General features: G+C 42.5%; 1 protein-coding gene across 3 annotated transcripts in view; it reads right to left on the bottom strand.

Annotated features, from left to right (window-relative positions):
• Window positions 1–22,368, bottom strand: part of LOC126259308 (serine/threonine-protein kinase N) — a 350,492-nt gene that overhangs the window by 245,066 nt on the left and 83,058 nt on the right. For all 3 annotated transcript variants that reach the window (XM_049955981.1, XM_049955982.1, XM_049955980.1), the window contains exon 2: window positions 12,287–12,584. In XM_049955981.1, coding sequence (XP_049811938.1) covers window positions 12,287–12,584 — 298 coding nt within the window. The remainder of the gene's footprint in view (window positions 1–12,286; window positions 12,585–22,368) is intronic.

Here is a 22,368-nt window from a genome sequence, read left to right on the forward strand (position 1 = left end):
TCGAGAAGACGCTGAAGATGACTACCGCCCCGGACGCCCTTAACAGATCAAGTACTGACGACAATGCGGAAGAAGTAAAGAAACTAGTTCTGTAAAATAGCCGGATCACCATCAGAGATGTTGCTGATAACGGCGGTATATCCTTTGGCTCATGCCAAGTATTTTTTCGAATGTTTTCGGCATGGAACGTGTAGCAACGAAGTTTTTTCCGAAGTTGTTGAATTTCGACCAAGAACCTCACGTAGACATCGCACAGGAATTGCTGAATGAAGCCAACAACGATCCAGAACTTCTAAAGATTGTTATACCAGGTGACGAAACATGGGTATGCGGGTATGACGTCGAAACCAAGGCCCAATCGTCCCAATGGAGACTGCATGAAGAGCAAATACCAAAGAAAAGTCCACAATTTCGACCGTATGTGAAGGTTCTTCCCACTGTTTTCTTCGATTACAATGGGATGGTGCATTATGAGTTCCTACCTTACGGTCTTGCGGTCCATGAGGAACACTACCTTAAGTTATGTGCCGTTTGTGTGAAGCAATCCGAAGAAACGACCAGACTTGTGGCAAAACAACTCGTCGAAGTTGCACCACGATAATGTCCCCGCTCACTCCTCAATGGTTGTTCGTGCATTTTTGGCATAAAAATAAAACAGTTATGTTGTCTTGACCATCGTATTCGGCGCACACTGCTCCCAGCGACTTCTTTCTATTCCCGAGGCTAAAGTGAACTACGAAATGACGTCGTTTTGCTACCATTAATAAGGTAAAAACGAATCAATCAAGGATCTGAACCCGTAACGAAAGGTGAATTCCAGACGAAAAATGAGTTCCACAAGTGCTTCGAAGATGAAAATATCACTGACACAAGTGTATTAAATCTGAGTGGAATTATTTTGAAGGGGATGGATGGATAAAGATGATTATGAATGAATAAATAAATACTCTTTAAGAAAAACAAAAATTCTCGTTACTTTTTGAACACAGGTCGTATTCTGATGCGGTTGCAAACAGGCCGCTTTCAATCGAATTCCTGCTTTAGGCTAAATACAAGAGACGTTTTTAAACATCATCAATTAATTCAAAACCATCACAAAGGGGCAGAATGACGATTAATGGCTTCGAACGTAAAAGAAATTAGAAGTTTTCTGTAGATTTATACATGATACACTGAGGTGACAAAAGTCATGGGATAGCGATATGCATGTATACAGATGGAAGTAGTGTCGCATACACGAGGTACAAAAGGGCAGTGAATTTGCGGAGCTGCCATTTCTGCTCAGATGATTTATGTGGAAAGGTTTCCGACGTGATTATGGCCGCACGAAGGGATTTAAGAGATTTCGAACGCGGATTGGTTGTTGGAGCTAGACGCATGGGGTATTCCATTTCGAAAATCGTTAATGAATTCAATATTCCGAGATACACCGTGTCAAGCGTGTGCCGAGAATACCAAATTTCAGGCATCACCTCTCACCACGGACGGACAACGCTGTGGCCGATGGCTTTCACGTAACGACTGAGAGCAACAGCATTTGCTTAGAGGTGTCAGTGCTAACAGACAAGCAACACTGCGTGAAATAACCGCAGAAATCAATATGGAACGTACGACGAACGTATCCTTTAGGTCAGTGCGGCGAAATTTGGCGTTAATGGGCTATGACAGCAAAGTCGACGGGAGTGCATTTGCTAACAGCACGACTTTGCCTGCAGTGCCTTTCCTGGGGTCGTGACCATATCGGTTGAACCCTAGACGAATGGAAAACGGTGCCCTAGTCAGATGAGTCACGATTTTAGTTGGTAAGATCAGATGGTAAGGCTCGAGTGTAGCGCAGACCCCACGTAGCCATGGACCCAGGTTGTCAACAAGGTACTATTCAATCTGGTGATGGCTCCATAATGGTGTGGGCTGTATTTAAATGGAATGAACTGGGTCTTCGGTTATGTTCGGCTACTTGGATGCCACTTCCAGCAGTTCATGGACTTCCATGATGGCAACGTGCCACGTCACTACGCCATAATTGTTCGCTATTGGTTTGAAGAACATTGTCGAAAATTCGTGCGAATGATTAAGCCATCCATATCGCCCGACAATGAATCCCATCGAACATTTCTGGGACACTAACTTTTGCCCATACATCGTATGCGCGGATCTTGAACAAGCATGAATTTTGAAAAATCTTGAAGCTCATTATGAATGAGAAATCGGCCATAAAAAATCGAAGTGAAGCTGTCAAATAGGCGAAATTATGTGTTTGTAAGCACAGCTACAGATGAAATACTGATAAACCTGTGGAGGGGGACAACATAATTGTATTTGCAGAAATCACGAAAATTAAAAGTATTTATTTATACACAATGTTTGATGTTTTGCCCATAGGAGCCATTATAGACAAATCATCTGAGCTAATGACCCGTGAGCAAGATACACAGAGTTGTCCATGTGAGTCCAGATTGTCCTGAGGCCGATGTCGGCGGCTCGAATCGTCTGTCCTTGCGACTTCTTGATGGTCATGGCGAAGCATGTGCTCACAGGAAAGGGGAATTGGGAGTGAGGAGTATGCGAGGCATGAAAACTACGTCACCAGCTCCGCAGTCCCTCAAAATTCACAATGAAATAAGTTAAACGAACGAAAACACTAGTACGAAATCACAACAATGTATCAATTTACTTACATCGATAAGACACGATGAAAACCTGTGAAGAAATACACGAAAATGATTTTTGTTTCAACTCGACAAATTTACCAACGATAATGTTAGCGGCAACTCGACAAACTTATCAACGATAATAGTTACACCGTTTCAAGAATGAATTCAACAACGTTTATGGATAACAGGATTAAACTTAACATTATTATTATGATGATGAAACGTTGCAAAATACAACGTTTTTGCATTCTATCTTTTCTATCCGGATTTACTTAGTTTTTTTCCTTCCATTGTAATGAAATGATCCTTACACGAAACTGAGCTGTCCCACATACAAAAAATTTGCCCATTTTATTCATTTTCATGGACAACTCACGCTCGACGAAAAACTTTATCATGGCAAAATCGTTTTCACAAAAAAGCACCTAATGGATTCATATTTCCCCTTACTGACCCAGTTAAAGAAATCACATTGTGTACACGGTTATCTCAGTTTCTAGATGGCGTATCAAAATGAAACACGTACCAGATTTTAAGTCAGACTTCCAAAAAAAAAAAAAAAAAAAAAAAAAAAAAAAAAAAAAAAAACTGTGGGAACCGCATCCAATTTCGTACAATAGTTTATGAGTGATGCCCGTACAAACATACGGAAGGACGGCCGGACGGACAGACAGACAAGAATTTTAAAAACGATTGTTTTGGCTTCAATTGTTGTTTTAAAGACCCCTCATATTAAGTTTTTTTAAAATATGTCCTGTATACAGACATTGGGCAATTAAAATTTTATTATATATGTACAGATAATAGAGAGGTTAGTTCGTGCACAACATCCTGTACCGGCAACACTTTCGTAATTACGGACGACTACAGAGGCAGCACGGCTCAATATTTCTGCAGGGGACTCCCAACGACTTGCTGTCTCCACGTCACGTCGACTTGCTGCACTATGCCGGGCAAAAGGAGTCCGACAAGATATCAGGAGGTATCCCATGACTTTTGTAAGCTCGCTCTATGTGGAAGTAACTCTATCGTTGGAACACCTTGGCCACTTGTCCCGGCGAATAGTGCGGTCACTTTTTCTGATGGTTCACAGATAAAACCATCAAACTCAAAGAAACAATAAGCAACTACACTGGAAGCCAAAATATGTTCTTTTAACACTGACACTGTAATAATAACAATAACAATAATAATAATAACACAGTATTACTCTACATGTAAGGGTAACCTTACGTCAGGTGACTGCCAAACAGAAAAAAATTTCACAGGAAATAACGGAACAACCGTCCTCCGTCAAACCCGCTGACAACAATGATGGTGAATATTAGAACTGGTTTAACTACTTCGCAGCAGAGCAAAAAATATGGAATGGCCACATTTCCCGCCCTGGTTACTTCACCCCACCTTCCTCCGCACACTAAAATTGCTAGTTCATATCCTTTCTAAGAGCATAATTCAATAATTCCAGAAAGAGAAAAACTAAACCGAACAAAATGTAACTCTGACTGATACTTGTATTCTAGTACAGGACATTCCTTTCATCCTATCTCATTTCAAAACCTGCAAATGAATATGCTAACTACAGAGCTCGTTTGCCTAGCTGCCTTCACAGTGTTATCCATTTAATGAGCAAGCGCAACCCAAACTACAGTGAGCACTAGTAATATGCTACATATAAGTTTCGCAGCCATCTGCCGCTTCCTGTATCAAACGGCCAGCCAGGATGTTATTTGCGTAGCGTCCGCGTTACACGACTGCAGTAAAAATAACTACGACCGCGGCCAAATTCCCGTCCCAGTCGCCCACGGCATCCTCCCTATCCGGTCGACAGTGCAGTCCCAACTGTCTGGCTTTTGTATGAGTTATGAATCTGGTGGACCTCTAAGGAAACGTCATTTACTTAATATACACAGAATAACGAATCATTCACTACTGATATCGTGTATCACTCACGAGCCTGCGTAATTCGAAATACACGAACATTCAGCTTATAGCTGATTTTGGAGAAATACGGCTCAATAACGCTCACAATAGATCAAGTCCTCTAATTCAGTACACTGTAGCAGTTCATAAAAATGACCCGACGTTTCATTGGCTTCTGTCGTAGTCGCTGAATGAGTCGCTGCGATGATATCTACAGGGTGACAATTATTGTACTACAAGAAGTCAAATCAGCTTTAACTTCTGAACGGTTTGCTTTAGGACGTTCAAACTGCACGGTTGGTCGCACAGCATGATGGAAATTAGTATACGCATGCGACGTGCCTTGTTATCGGCCATTCGCACGTGAAAATGTAGCGGTACAGGGTGCCTGGGAGTATAGCGCTTGTGAAAGCCTACTACTACTGTTGTTGTTGTTGTTGTCGTCGTCGTCGTCGTCTTCAGTCCAGAGACTGGTTTGATGCAGCTCTCCATGATACTCTATCCTGTGCAAGCTGCTTCATCTCCCAGTACGTACTGCAGCCAACATCCTTCTGAACCTATTTAGTGTATTCATCTCTTGGCCTCCCCCTACGATTTTTACCCTCCACGCTGCTCTCCAATACTAAATTGGTGATCCCTTGATGCCTCAGAATATGTCCTACCAACCGATCCCTTCTTCTAGTCAAGTTGTGCCACAAATTTCTCTTCTCCCCAATTCTATTCAATACCTCCTCATTAGTTACGTGATCTACCCATCTAATCTTCAGCATTCTTCTGTAGCACCACATTTCGAAAGCTTCTATTCTCTTCTTGTCCAAGTTATTTATCGTCCACGTTTCACTTCCATACATGGCTACACTCCGTACAAATACTATCAGAAACGACTTCCTGACACTTAAATCTATACTCGATGTTAACAAATTTCTCTTCTTCAGAAACGCTTTCCTTGCCATTGCCAGTCTACATTTTATATCCTCTCTACTTCGACCATCATCAGTTATTTTGCTCCATAAATAGCAAAACTCCTTTACTACTTTAGGCCTCTCATTTCCTAATCTAATTCCCTCAGTATCACCCGATTTAATTCGACTGCATCCCATTACCCTCGTTTTGCTTTTGTTGATGTTCATCTTATATCCTCCTTTCATGACACTGTCCATTCCGTTCAACTGCTCTTCCAGGTCCTTTGCTGTCTGACAGAATTACAATGTCATCGGCGAACCTCAAAGTTTTTTATTTCTTCTCCATGGATTTTAATTCCTACTCCAAATTTTTCTTTTGTTTCCTTTACTGCTTGCTCAATATACAAATTGAATAACATCGGGGATAGGCTACAATCCTGTCTCACTCCTTCCCAACCACTGCTTCCCTTTCATGCCCCTCGACTCTTAAAACTGCCATCTAGTTTCTGTACAAAATGTAAATAGCCTTTTGTTCCCTGTATTTTACACCTGCCACCTTCAGAATTTGAAAGAGAGTATGCCCGTCAACATTGTCAAAAGCTTTCTCTAAGTCTACAAACGCTAGAAACGTAGGTTTGCCTTTCCTTAATCTATTTTTTAAGATAAGTCGTAGGGTCAGTATTGCCTCACGTGTTCCAACATTTATACGGAATCCAAACTTATCTTCCCCGAGGTCGGCTTCTACCAGTTTTTCCATTCGTCTGTAAAGAATTCGTGTTAGTATTTTGCAGCCCAGGCTTATTAAACTGATAATTTTCACATCTGTCAATACCTGCTTTCTTTGGGATTGGAATTACTATATTCTTCTTGAAGTCTGAGAGTATTTCATCTGTTTCATACATCTTGCTCACTAGATGGTAGAGTTTTGTTAGGACTGGCTCTCTCAAGGCTGTCATTAGTTCTAATGGGATTTCGTCTACTCCCGGGGCCTTGTTTCGACTTAGGTCTTTCAGTGTTCTGTCAAACTTTTCACGCAGTATCATATCTCCTATTTCATCTAAATTCTCTTCCATTTCTATAATATTGTCCTCAAGAACATCTCTCTTGTATAGACCTTTATATACTCCTTCCACCTTTCTGCTTTCCCTTCTCTGCCTATTACTGGATTTCCATCTGAGCTCTTGATATTCGTGCCAGTCGTTCTCTTTTCTCCAAAGGTCTCTTTAATTTTTCTGTAGGCAGTATCTATCTTACCCCTAGTGATATATGCCTCTATCTCCTTACATTTGTCCTCTAGCTATCACTGCTTAACTATTTTGTACTTCCTGTCGATCTCATTTTTGAGACGTTTGTATTCTTTTTTTGCCTGCTTCATTTACTGCATTTTTGTATCTTCTCCTTTCATCAATTAAATTCAATCTCTCTTCTGTTACCCAAGGATTTCTATCAGCCATCGTCTTTTTACCTACTTGATCCTCTGCTACCTTCACTATTTCGTCTCTCAAAGCTACCCATTCTTCTTCTACTGTATTTCTTTCCCCCATTCTTGTCAATCGTTCCCTAATGCTCTCCCTGAAGCTCTCTACAACCTCTGGTTCTTTCAGTTTATCCAGGTCCCATATCCTCAATTTCCCACCTTTTTGCAGTTTCTTCATTTTTAATCTGCAGTTCATAACCAATAGATTGTGGTCAGAGTCCACATTTCTGCTAGCAATAACAGCCTAACTGCGGCTCAATGGAAGTTTGCGACCAAGTTCAAACTGAAGGCAAACGGTCCTAGTGCGCTAACAATCAAGAATTTGATTAGCAAGTTTGAGAGACCGGGTAGTGTTCGTAATGACAGTGTTGGCAATGTCGATCGTCCAAAAAGGGTGCAAATGCCTGAAAACATCGAGAAGGCACGTGCTGTGTTTCAAACCAGCCCCAGAAAATCGATCAGACGAGCTGCACAACAGGTGGAATCAACCGGGAGACACTGCGACAAATTGTTATTGAGGACCGGCATCTCTTCCCATACAAAATTCAAACCCATCAGCCATTAAGCCCCAGGGCCATGGAACAGCGGTTGCGTTTCGTCAGCACTATTGTCTACAGAACTGACGAACAGGACTTCGAGGTGAATAAGATTTGCTTTAGCGACGAAGCCCACTTTCATCTCGATGGGTTCGTCAATAAGCAAAATTTGCGCATTTGAGGGATTGAGAATTTGCATTTTGCGATCGAGAAGGTTCTTCGTCTCAACAGGTGACTGTGTGGTGTGCAATGTACGGTCACGGAATAATCGGTACAATATTCCTTGATGGCACGGTGACTAACGAACTGTACGTGAAGGTTTTGGAAGATGATATCATCCCCGTTATCCAAAGTGACCCTGATTTCGACAATATGTAGTTCATGGAATGGAGCTCGATTCTATCGAAGCAGGAGAGTGTTTGATGTCCTGGAGGAGCACTTTGGGAACCGCATTCTGGCTCTGGGGTACCCAAAGGCCACTGGCATGTGCCTCGAAGGGTCGACATATTCTCTGGATCTGAACATACGTGACTCCTTTTTTCTGGCGCTATACTGAAAGACAAAGTGTTTAGTAATAGCGCCTACACCATTGCTGAGCTGAAAATAGCGATGCAGGAGGTAGCACCGATGTTCAGACAATTCAGCGGGGCTGGCAGAATTTCGCTATTCGTCTGCGCCACAGCATCGCCAATGATGGCATGCATATCGAACATGTCAACCTAAATCCGAATATCTGTAGCGACATTTACATGTTGAATCAAGTGTGTGCACGCCGTAGTTTGTAACTAATTTATGTTTCTTTCATATAGTTCAATAACTGTCACCCTGTTTTTATGGAGTGGTGAAAGTTAATAACGCATACTAAAGTGCTTTTTTGCTTTGCAATTTACATGAAGAATGAACTATTCCCCCGCGTAAGAGAGTCAGTCTCCGTTCGAAGTATAATTCGCGCTTCCATACCTGTCTCCGTATATATCCTGTCAAAGCCGTTGTGGTAGATTTGAGTCTGATTATTCCTCTTATAAAAAATACCCAACGCGAAGATATTATAAGAAAATTACAGTGGTTAGGAGCTTAATGTGACCATTTCTAAGCAGTGTTGAAGTATGGTTCGGGCAGTCCGACTGATAACAGCTTCCTAAGTATTCGAGTGTTGTTCTTAAGTGAGACGTTCACGTTTAGGAGAAGTAACATCCGTCTAATCACGCGAGGTGGGTTGGGGATAGTGGTTGTGATTGCTAGGATGGTGAAAAGTGCAACCCTCAGAAAGAAGGCCAGATTTAATCCCAACTCAAAAGTTACCGGTAACAGTGTACACCAACATGAGGTTATGAAGATTCATGGCGTACACACACGTAAACAGTGCAGTGTCCTCTCTGGCGTTAAGTTCGACATTGTGCCAAAGTCAGCCATTAAAGATGATTCGTCATACAAAGAGGACGCTTAAAAGTAAGTGCCAGTATTCTTCGTCGCCATCAAAGAGCACAAATACTATGTGGGATTGAAAAGTTTCCGAATCAGAATTCTACACGCAAATAGCAACGAGTACATTGAAATACCGCTAAGTTTCCCTCCATATATCATTCTTGAACCCACGTGGCAAGTGACTGAGCTGAGTGGTTTGGAAAGTTGATGATCATATTGCCGACGTCGTATTTCCGTGAGTTTGCAGTTTTGTGATGGCTGACCTGAAAAAGCAACATTTCTGTGTAAAATTTTGTTTTTAACTTAAGGAACCCGTTGGCACTAAAATTTAAATAAAACTTTTGAAGACAAATATTTAGGTAGGAGACAAATTACGATTGGTGGAAGAGCTTAAAAAAGGTGCGAACATCGACTGACGTTGACCGTTTCGGTCGGTAGTGAACTGGCATCACACCAGAACACGTTGCGACAGTAAGGGATCTGATACTTCAAGAACGTAGACCATTCAAGACCTCCACACCACATTGGGGATATGGTATCGGACACATGAAAATATTCTGTCACCAGAAAAGAACTTTAGAAGCATTGCGGCGAAGATTGTACCATTCAAGATGATCAGAAGCACATCGTGTAGAGAACTTTAACTACCACGTCAAGACGATCCAAAGTTCCTTTCAAATGCCGTGGCTACGAGCCTGAAGCTGAGTAGCAATCGACGCCATGACAGAATCTTCCTTCACAGCGACAAAGGAAAGGTTGGTTTGGTTGTCTGGGAGAGGAGGCCAAACAGCGAGGTCATCGGTCTCATCGGATTAGGGAAGGACGGGGAAGGAAGTCGGCCGTGCCCTTTCAAAGGCACCATCCCGGCATTTGCCTGGAGCAATTTAGGGAAATCACGCAAAATCTTAATCAGGATGGCCGGACGCGGGATTGAACCGTCGTCCTCCCGAATGCGAGTCCAGTGTGCTAGCCACTGCACCACCTCGCCCGGTGGGAAAGGAAAGCTTTACAGGTACAGTATACTATTAAGTCCTTGTTGGTCTTCTTTAAATTATTTAGAGTACTTATAAACAGTTGTATCGCAATGTTCAACGACGTTTGAAGAAGGACAAGGGGAGAAAACTTCCGCATAAGCGTTGCACGACCGACTGGACACTCCACCACAAGGCACGACCGCATGCGCCTATTTCACTCAGGAACTTTTTGCTAACACATTGACCCGCAAGTCGCTGAAAAGGACTTGCAATACGGCGGCCGAACTCCCCCGCATGGGGCCTCCCGGCCAACAATGTCATACGATCACTTCATTCCATGCTAAAAACTATTATTCAGGAACTTTTTTTACAAGTAACAGTTGCTCCACACCCACTGCACTCACCAGACATAGCTCCGTGTAACTTTTGCCTCTTCCTCAACATGAAAATCATGCTGAAAGTGCGAGGATTTGATACAATGAAGGAGATTCAAGTGGAATCTCACAGTGTACTGAAGACCATAAAACATCCACGAATCAGCATAGTTTTAGAAAGCATCGCTCATGCGAATCTCAGCTTGTTCTTTTCTCACATGAGTTATAGATGAAAGACAACAGGCAGATTCTATGTTTCTAGAATTCCGGAAGGCATCTGACACAGTGCCTGCTGCAGGCTGCGAGTGGCTCGAAGACTTCTTAAGTAATAGAGCACAGTATGCTGTCCTCGACGGCAAGTGCTCTTCAAAGAAAGGGTATCGCCAGGAGTGCCCCCAGGGAAGTGTGATAGGACCGCTGATCTTGCAGACTATTTTGCAAGTGGCGCAGTAAACAAAAGCCAAACGGGGTAGATAGGGGAGCCACTAATAACTTCAGGCGATCTTAGCGCTTATGGGTTGACGCTAATGTCGACAACAACCGCTACAAGAGGGATGCCCCAAGATGAGAGGATTGTGCAGGGTTTTTTCGAAAAACGATGAGACCAGTGTTGTACTAGTCTGCACATTCATTTGATATCTAGCTTATCGAACATGTCTGGGTTATCTTTGGGCGGCACTTGTTAGTCGCTTTACTGTAGAAAACAATTTTGATGATTTGAGGGTTCATCTATGAATGGTGTTTCTCTTTAAATCCGTGCCTGATAGCAGCGAGTGAAGGCGGCGCACCACACTGAACTCTGACCTAAGAAATCACGTATAGTTCTGTATTCCCCGTTGCCATATATATCATTTGTGGTAATATAAAGTTAGTTTGCTACACGTATGGGTGGCGACAGAAAACCGTGATTCAAATGCCTTCGAATAGATTATCCTTCCGTAGCAAAAAAAAAGACAACTTTCCACTGTTCTGAGTAACGAAATACACATTTCATTGTTGTTTTTCATCAATACTACAACCAATTCAGAATACTGGCATGGTCACTGGTTCGTGTCCTTACTTGAATGTTGTCTAAGAGTAGGCAGAAATCAACGAAGATATTTCCAAATGTCCAGGAAGATTGACGTTTCCATTATGGCGTAGGGTATTTTTGAGAACGCTCAAAGCCAGTTTTCATCAGGAGCTGTGTGCTATGGTTCAAGACATACTGGCTCTCTCGATTTCAACCTCAGAATGCATATATTTCTATAGATTGTAATAAGGTGGGTATTCCCAAAAATGTTCAGGTAATTGCAGTTACCTTGACCAGAGCGACTTGTGTATATAATTTACACATCACATTTCGACCAATTTACTCATCAAGACGATGAACAGTTTGCTACCGACAGGATAACTTTCAGGCTCGAGGCGTACCTTGTATACAAAACGTTCCACGTGACCGCTTCAGAAGAAATCAACTGGGATTAGATCAGGCGAACGAGGTGATCACGAAACGTTACCTCCTCTTCCTGACCACCTTTCAGAGAATGTTCGTCGTAGAATGCTCATTGCCTGTGACCCAGGAGTTGTTCGAACTACTGCGGCAGACGTTTGTACCGACATGTCATGCCTTCATACCTAGCGGACATACGTTTGAGCAAGTACAGTCAAAGCACTTTGCACAAGTTGCGCATATAAATAAAATGACTAGCCAACAGACATTTTTTATCGCCAGTCGCAGGCCAACGGTAAACATGAAATGTTCTCTTTTTCTCCGGTTTGATTCCATAGGTGAGTATTTCCGCTTATAGCGTCCGACCTAAAATTGATACACATGCCCCTCTATATGATCATGAAAAGTTTGTATCACTATCACGGACACTCTCAGCGTCTTATTACTTGCCAATTTGATGTTACTTTCTGAATTACTGTTACACAACTTTTCATCAAAGAAAACTTAGCATGGTCAAGGGGCGTTAACATGATCCAGCATACCTACAATAGAAGTGCCAATGGAGAACACGCAGAGTTACGGGGCTCACCTTGTCCGTTGTTGAGCAGTATCTGCGAGTCGAGCTCGTGCAGCTCGGCGTGCAGTTCGGACAGGCGGCTGTTGGACTTCTTGACGAGCAGCGCGACGTCGGCCAGTGAGCGCCGGTCCGTGGCTACCTCGCGCAGCTTCTCGGCGCCAGCCTTTAACTTCAATTCCTTGCGAATCTCACGCCGTATGAGTTCCTTGAGTTCCTCCAATCGGCACGGCAAAGCCGCCTCGTTCTCATCCGTCTGTAGGCCATACTTGTGGCTCAGTTCGTACAGCACTGGGTGCCGGATGTAGTCGCCCTGTGGACAAGAGAGTGGAGAAGGTCATCTCTATCACAGAACGAATTATTGCCTTCATTTCAAGAGATACATGAGATATCAGCTGGATATTTTCAAGAACCAGCTCACAGAACGACTTAACGAAACCTGCATTGGACCTGCCACCCAGGCTTGTCTCAGATTACATGGTAAATTAGAAGGTATAGCCTGAGATTCACATATCAAATAAACTGTAATGATCGACTTGCAGGATTCTATCTGAGGACGTTCACAATGGAAGTGGGGTACTCCATCGCTTAAAAATCTATGCATTTCAATATCCGGTTTCAAAATAATGAAGTGTGTAAAGAAAATTTATTATAATCCAAGTGTTACGATACCTAGTCTTCAAAGGTGAAGGCAAACACCGTAACAAAAAGCATTTCACACATTACGGTACAGAATGTCAACTCGTCATAAAGAAATTAGTATATCATATATTAAGAAATTACTGAGCTCTCAACGCAAACAGAAAACTTCAGATGCATTATTCTTAAATATACAATTATGTTCGTTTCTCTGTTCCAGACGACTCAGCAAGACTGTTAACCAGTCAACGGAAAAACAACGCACGCAGGTTCATGAAACAACATATTATAGTACTAATTCGACTAATGCTCACATTGTATCTCAGGCATATTTCATTCTTGCAAAGTTCCCGGTGAAGATGTGGAACGAACAAAGCATTTTCGGATCTATGTCGACATGATTAGTCATATGTACCCAATTCTGACATTAAAACAGAGCTTCAAGTTCGCTTTTAAAGCGCAGATAAACAGATTTCGTTACCGGATGTTCCGATCTCCCCTCTGTCCAAAGGTCAAATTAATTTTATTTGGGGATTTTCTCAAATACTGTAGCGATAAATTTACCCAGCAATCCATGTTCACATTGTAAATATTCAAATACACCACGTCACGGTACTACACCCACGCGTGATGCACATTAGCATCTTTGACGCCATACTTCAACACGCAACTTATTCGTAACCATGACTCACATCAACAGCAAAAATAATTATTTTTAAAATGAACTGCTGCGCAGCTTATGGTCACTGAGATACTATCTCCGTTATCAATGGTGCAGGGACAGACAATATTGACTTCGGTGACGCAGAGTTAAGATAAGTTACTAACACAAACTTACGACCAGTCGTGTTAAGCGTAGCACACGCCTGACAACAGTTTTACTGGAGCCCCTACTTGCAGCATTGCTATACATATGAACACTTTCGTTGTTAAACTACGTGAATTATTAGTTGACTTCTAACCCTAGTACATGCGATGTAACAAAACAAACTTGATTTCATATTTACAAGCAATTTCATTGAATTCACCCCATAAAACAGCATCGTCTCTCATCACTACCAGAAACTAATAGTATCAGTCAACGTGAATTCAGTAGTTTCGTAGCGCTGCATGACATTTGTCCGTACATTTCACAAGATACTGCCAGATTATAATAAATTCATTAAATCTTCAGCTTAATAAATCACAAAGTCGTTTTTATGGCCTCTGGATGTCATTCACACAGCCAGTTTCTTACACGCTGACACTCAAATTTATGTGACCACATGTGAAACGCCTGAATAACCATCTTTTGCAGCGGGGACCGCTGCGAGAGGTGCACGAGGGGAGTCAGTAATGTTCTGTAAGGTACAGACATGGATTTGCTGCCATGACGACTTCAGTGTCGTGGCCGGCTAAGCTAGGTTTCTCAGCTGAGGGCAGTCCGATCGAGGCGGTACCACAAACTCTCGACTGAGTTTAAATCCGGGGGAGTTTGGTGGCCAGGGGAGTACGGTAAACTGGTGCTCTTCGAGCCAGGCACGTACACTGCGAGCTGCGCGGCACGCTGCATTGTGCTGCAGGCAGATGCCATCGTGCCCAGGAAAAACAAACACATGCATATTTGTGTTGATCCACTGTGCCTTCCAGAATGACGAGATCACCCAGGGAATGTCACGAAAACATTTCCCCTCCTCTTTGCTTTCAGATGTTTCACGCCGTACACGCCAATGGCCATCTTTCCAATGGAGCATAAAACGTGATTTATCCGTAAAGGCCACCTGTCACCACTCAGTAGACGCCTATTAGCCGTACTGGCGTGCAAATTATAGCCTTCGTAGCCGATGAACAGCAGTGGGCTGGGTGCATCGACCAGGCGCCTGCTGCGAAGGCCAATATGCGGCAACGTTCGTTGAACAGTCGTTGAGGAGACACTGTTGGTAGCCCCTTGTTTCATAATGAGCGGTCCATTGCTCAACAGTTACACTTCTATTCGCCCGTGCACCATCTCCGCAAGCGTCGTTCTCCCCTCTCATCTATTGCCCGTGACGCAGAACAGCTGTCTCGGCGCCAGTTTTGGATTGCGTCATTTTGTCATGAACGGTATACTTTCACCATGGCGGCACACGAACAGTTTACAGACTTAGCCATTTCGGAAATGCTTCCACCCTTGGCCCGAAAGCGCTTTTGGATCTCATATAAATCGCTCCGTTCCCCCATTACGAAAACGACTGCACTGCTTGCCGCATCCTCCCTACAAGCTTTACATCCTCCATTGCTAGTGTTTCCACCTGCCGTCTGTGAATGGTTATTGTACATTGATGTCGAATATAGGCGGTGGTAACATTGTAATAATACTTAGAAAGCGTATTTTTTGTGCAAACATACACTTTTTAAATGGAGCAACGCCTATCGATATTAACAAATTAAAATTAGCGTACATTAGAATGTCGGTGGTGTTTGTTGCATGGTTCTAGAGCGAGTCGTTCACGAGATACTGACTTTCGGAAAGTCTCCACACCGACACTTACGTGCCATTCAACCTGCGTAGTTGCAAGGTACAATGTTGTAAGTAGTTTCACGGCGAATGACGAAATAATTTGGAGAGTTTAGGACAAATGGTTTTGGGTATATCTGAAAAGGAAGGAAGATTAGTGCTTAACGGTCCATCGACAACGAGGACATTACAGACGGAGCACAAGCTCGGACGGAGAAGGAAATCGGCCGTAACATTTCAGAAGAACCATCCCGGCCTTTGCCTTAAGTGATTTGGGTAAATCAAGGAAAACTAAAACAGGATGCCCAGACGAGAGACTTTCGTTCTCCTGAATACGAGCTTAGTATACTTGCTACACGTGAATATCCAATACACGATCCGACTTTCTTCAAAACTTTACTTAATTAATACGTCTGTCTGGCGTGGCAGGATGCGAAATTTTTTTATAGGAGCGGAGAGAGGGGAGGACGGGGAAACAGCTGTCCTCCCCTGACCCTACCTGGTTACGCCTTTGTACGTTTTTCAAATTAATCCAGGAAGTAACGGATTTTTTTTTAGAAACAAATATTTGGCGAACTTTAAGAAACAAAGCTAAGTGTGTAGAGAAAGTACCAATTTCAGAAAACGAGAATTTAAAAATACACAGTACGTTCTGCTGCAAAAAGATATTTGCTATTAACAAGGGACTAGGGAAGCTTCCTCTGGGTTCAAAGCACACGGAGAAAAATTGATACCGATTCAATAGCAATAAAGGAGGAAAATTACTACATAAAAATTGGAGCGTCTGCACAACGCGATGTCTAAATTAACACGGAAAATTCTCAGTCTACCACAGAGTACCCCCCACCAATAAAATCACACGGAGACGCAGTAATGTGTACATGTATATGTTAGAACATATTGAAAAATAGCCGAGACTTAAATGATACGTTAATTAAAGCAATATCGGTTGCACAAAATAACAGTGGAAAAAACTACTTTTCTAAGAACAGACCGAGTTCTCGAGGCCAGGTTGAACAGGTTGAAGGGAGGCACAACATTGCCCTAAAAGGTGGCAGTGTTCAGTTCGAGAAAGCGCTTTGTAACAGTGAAAGAATCATTTAAGACAAATTCTACGTGTCTGTCTTAATGATTCTTTCACTGTCACGAAGCGCTTTCTCAAACTGAACACTATCACCTTTTTGGGTAATGTTGTGCCTCCCTTCAACCTGACCTCGAGAACTCTGTCTATTCTTAAAAAAGTACCTGCAGAAGAATAGCATTAATTAAAAAAGAAGTGTGTGATATAGCCTCGTTGCACACACTACTATGAAGTAAATAATCAACTCCAATTGCACCATACTTATTTCAACACCGAACACCCGAGAAACTAAGGCGCTAAATCCAGGAACCAGTGCAGGACATTTGTAGTGAAATAAATGACTGCCGATTCGAGAGCGCACGCTCAATTTCACTTCCTCGTTCAATACAAGCCTGTGGCTCAGTTCAAAATATAAAAGTGGTGTTCTGAACAACGGGGCGTGAATCACATATTATAAATACTGGCATTAAGAACGAGATAATTATGCGAGAAAAATCAAATGCTCTTGAAAGAACCGTGTACATGTTCAATGCTGTACCGGTACGGTATAATGTAATTACGATGAGGTGGTAACTAATTAACGGACGACAATTAACATTTGTTAAGAATGGCAAACAAAGCATAGTTTTAAACAAAGCATTTTCATTTTCATACAATCAGCTTTAAGTGGTGCGCGGAAGCCCCCCCCCTCCCCCACGTCTTTTTTTTTTCAGATCTTACTTTTGAAAAGATCATCCATTTACTCGATAAGCAGATAAAAGTAACACCTGAACATGAAATAACTTCACAAGATCCTTGGTCCGTAATGCTTGCACACTTAAAATTCAGGTTTGTATGTCATGGCTTACCACTTGTCGGAGTATTACGCGTCCACTTCACTGACAATGTGTTTTTAAAGAATCGAAGTAGCGACTGCCCTCTGCATATAGGAAAGAGTAGGATACGTAACAACGCCTTTACACCACACACAAATCGTATTCACAATTTGCATTACATGTCCAACATAAGAGAGCTGATGAACGATGCTCTCACTGTAACACAGACATTGCACTACGACATTACATGAACGTAATATTTCTGACCCTTTAGTTAATAGGCAATGAGGCGAGATGCATCCTTAGGTAGCAAATAAATTTCAAATATTCACTCACGGCCCTCTCAAACTATAGTCAATTCGGCAAGAATATAACTAAACTACGCTGCCAGCATACAATCGCATCCTGAGGATACATATAGAGTGCGCTCAACGCATTGTAAATTATATTTACATTCAATCGTATGTTTATCGTCTCAATCGCTTAATTCTACTGGCATCAAAACACACTATAAACAGCGATTATAATAGTATGACCTGCTGTTGGGAAATGTGTAAATAAATGGCGACAGTATCACCTGGAGAGGAAAAAAAGCAGCAGTGAGGAAGGTTCTGATCGGAAATACCACGGTTCAAAACCGATTGATGTTAACCGTGGATTTTCCGATCGTTTCGTAATAACAGCATTCCTTCACGCTTTATCCAATTAAAAAACGAAAGATTAAATTGATGCGACTGAATGTCGCAGCACTGATATTTGTGTTCTTGTTTGTCACAAACATTTGGCATTTTTTAAAATATGTCGCGATTTCCGAGAATGTGGTTGGGTAGCAAACAAGGAGCACTTCTTAAATTGCTGCGAAGAGCAATGGCGTTTATCTTCTTGATTGTCTCAAATATTTGACTGCTTATTTCTGAACATGTCGCGTATTTCCGAGGGCGTGGTTACGCAGTGCAGGAACCTAAGAGCACTGGAATTGCTGAGCAATCTGTACACTGGGCAAGCAATAAAAGAAATCAAGGAGAAATTTGGGAAGGGGATTCAGGTTCTGGGAGGAGAAATAACAACTTTAAGTTTTGCCGATGGCACTATAACTTTGTGAGAGACGACAGAGAACTTAGAAGAGCAGTTGAACGGAATAGAGAGCGTTTTTGAAATTATAAGATGAAAACAAATGTAAACAAAGGGTAATGGAATGTAGGAGTATTAAATCAGGCGATGCTGAGGGAATTAGGACCAGCAAGTAAGTCACTAAAAGTAGTGAATCAGCTTTGCTTCTGGGCAGTAAAATAACTGATGATGACCGAAGTAGAGAGGATATAAAACGCAGATTGGTTATAGAAAGAAACGCATTTCTGAAAAAGAGGAATTTGATAACATCCAAAATAAATTTGGTCGTTAGAAAGTATTTTCTGAGAGTATTTGTAAGGAAAAGGAACGTGGATTATAAACTGTTCTAACAAGGAGATAAAAGCAGCTTTTGAAAGGTGCTACAGAAGAATGCTGAAAATCAGATGGATAGGTCAACTAATGTAGAGATTCGGAATGGAACTGAGGAAAAAAGAAATTTATAACACAACTTTACTAAAAGAAGAGATCGGTTAATAAGACACGCCCTGAGGCATAATGGAATCAACAATTTGGAAGGGAGTGCGGGGGGGGGGGGGGGGGTGGGGGGGGGAAGGGGGCTGTAAAAATTATAGAGGCAGACCAAGGGATGAATACAGTAAGCAGCTTCAAATAGATGTAGGTTGCAGTATTTATTCAGAGATGAAGAGGTTTGCACAGGATGGACTAGTGTGGTGAGCTGCATCAAATCCGTCTTCCGACTCAAGACCTCAACAACAAAATTCATACACACTGACCGAAAGGACACACGACGAAAGAAGTTCGGCATGTCATCAAAAGCGTAAGTACAGCAAGTAAATGGTGCAAACGATCGAGTTACCTGACTGACCGGCCGCACGCAGTGCATCGTTCCACGTCACTGAAGCGTTTATCTCTGCTGGTGGCGCTTATCGCAAAACTCCGTGAGTAAGCCTTGTGTAGCTGCGAACACTTCGTTAACAAATGCCACAATATGAGGAAGAAGGTGATTCTTCTTTCATCTCAAATGCCTATCTTTCAGCAGGTGAAGCGTATCCAAAGACGACAATCGCATAAATAAAAAAAATAAAAAATTGGCTCAATGAGAGGCAAAAGCGGATATAATTCTCGTTTAACTATTTCTTAAATCACTGATTTCAATCGTAGTAGATATATGTTGTATGTTTTCATTTCTTACGTAACAAGATTTTTAGCGAGGTCCTGCTTTGCAAGAAAATCAAGGTTACTCGAGAGTGTTAAGAAAGTCATTGACGAAGAAGTACTGGCCCTGCAATCAGCAGTAGAAATGTACGTGTTTGGAGGTTAATTTTTACAAAGCACATGTGACATTTTATTATGGCGCTATCCATAGCTATTGTTGGAGTTTTTTTCTCTACTTTGATATTTCGCATGGATAATTTGAAACTCCTTCACAAACAAAACGATTTTATATATTTAATAAGTTGATCGAAATAATCGTAGAAATATATGAACACCACAGCATAATTAAAATGAAACCACAGACAGAGCGAACCTGGTCCTACTGTCAATCCGTGGCCATTTGTTGCGATGGAGGATACTCTCAAAGACAAAAACAAACAACGCTCCACGAAGGATTTGTACAAATTGGTATCAAATTGACATTCATACAGGTATCGACGGGAAATGGAGAATTAGATACTTTGGCCGCTGATGGATGAATGTGGACGCTGCAAGACAATTTCACAGCGCAGCTAGCAAGGATAGTAAACAAGGGACATGTCGACACCACGGAAAACACCATTACGTAATTCATTGCCTGTACTCTGTTCGACAGTAACTATGCCTCGCAGACAGGCGTGTGACCAATATACGCAGAAGTCAGTATTTGAGAGAGAGCGTGTAGTTGGGATCAAAGAAGTCGGCTGGAGTAATCAGCGAATCGTCCACCATTTGAACAGGGATGGCACTATTCCACTATGCTGGAAAGAATGAGTGAACCATGGCCGAACACAGCGTCGAGAAGAAAGCGGTCAGCATACAGAGACAACATATGGTGATAACCGAGCAATCGTCAGAGGTTCTCAGCCCTCCGGATTCATCATTATCATCGATTCCACGTGGAACTGGTGTTCCATTAACCACGAGATCCATTAATAGGCGGCTCGCAGAAAGGGGGCTGAGCACACAGCGCCCCTTGCGCTGACTACCGTTCACCTCAGTACACCAACAACCCCGTCTGAAGTGATGCCGAGCACATACGGCCTGAATATCCCTCACTGGAGAAGAATTGTCTTCGGTGACGAATATACCGCTTCGAACTGGGTCCCGGTTTCTAGCGAAGACGTGGCTGGAGATGTTCTGGAAAGCAGTGGGATTTCAACTTGACGGTCGCCCGCTATACGGCCCGTAAACCACGAGTATGGTCTCGAGCGATATTTTTTTTTTCCCTCTCCATAGCAGGACGCCTTTGGTTTTCACCCGCGGCATTCTTACAGCACAGCGGTACGTTGACGATATTTTACGCCCTGTTTTGTTGCTCTTAGTGGCAAGCCATTTGGGCTTATATTTCAGTAAGATAACGCACGCCCACATACGGTGATAGTTTCTATTACTGGTCTTCATGCTTGCCAAACCCTAACTTGGCTTTTCGGGAATTACGTCAGTTACATTATTAACAAGAAAGCAGATGACAGCCTACTAGAGTTCCAAACGTAAATCGGAAAAAGAGTATTTTCGCACACTCTCATTCAAAGATCACAAAGTACAATTTGGAAATATGCTAAACATTCATTTCCAAATGTCGGATGTAGGATAAAAAACATGTGGTTACTCAATTTCTTGTTGTGGAACATGTAGAGGTGATGGCAACAAGTAAGGGATAGCTGCTAATGGCGAAGTACGGTGGGGACTTTGTGGGCCCTGAGGCTGCTACGGTAGCCGTGACGGCCTTAGCGGAACCCTGAAATGTCATTCCTCACACGCTGGTCAGGTGACACTGCACATAATTACTAACGAAAATGGCAAAATACTAAGAAACGAATTAAAACGCAAACTAAAGACTTGAAGAGTTTAGGTTTACTGTAGATGTTCTGTAAGCAGAAATCCATAGGTCGCCGGTTCGAATCCGGCCCGGAGGAAACATTTTTATAGCTGTAGCTCAGAAAGACAACTGACACGCAAGTTGACGGTTGTTCTTGCCGCGGCACGGGAACTGTCCTTCACCGGATTGAATCTTTACCTGGGCGACAGTCATTAGCGCTAGGAGCAGCTCGAAGCCTTGACGTGCCATGAGACGATTATGATTATGCATAGAGACAAATGAGTCATATATATGAATGATTGAGTATTAATACTGTAATCAGTTATATTCTGACAACGATACAGTTTATATGTATGTTTTGCACTGCTGAAAGTCTTATATGGTTCATAGCACTATGGTACTTAACATTTGAGGTCATCAGTCCCCTAGAACTTAGAACTACTTAAACCTAACTAATCTACGGACATCACACGCATCCACGCACGAGGCAGGATTCGAACCTGCGACCGTAGCGGTCGCGCGGTTCCAGACTGGAGCGCCTAGAACCGCTCAGCCACAGCGGCCGGCTGAAAGTTTTATAACACGTGGCATTATCTTGTACTCTGTGGTGACAAATAAACCAACTTGACGAGTCAAAAATGTTGGTAGCGCACGTGCCCACGAAAACAAAGGTCCCGAGCTTTAATCTCGGTCCAACACGAATTTTAATCTGTCAGGAAGTTTCATATCAGCGCACACTCCGCTGTAGACTGAAAATTCGTTCTAAAAACGTGTTGCACCCACATTTACTATTGAATGAGCAGACTCAGTTCAGTTATTCACACCTTTCAGATACTGTTGTTACATAGGAGGGGAACTTTGGTGTCTTCATCCAGAAGTTGGTAATCAAACAAATACCCATTCCTGCGTTCGTAGCTTTATCCCCCCCCCCCTCCCTCTTTTTTGAGTCATCAGTCTCCTGAATGATTTGATGCGGCC

The sequence above is a fragment of the Schistocerca nitens genome, chromosome 5, assembly GCF_023898315.1.
Source record: "Schistocerca nitens isolate TAMUIC-IGC-003100 chromosome 5, iqSchNite1.1, whole genome shotgun sequence".
NCBI lineage: Eukaryota > Metazoa > Arthropoda > Insecta > Orthoptera > Acrididae > Schistocerca > Schistocerca nitens.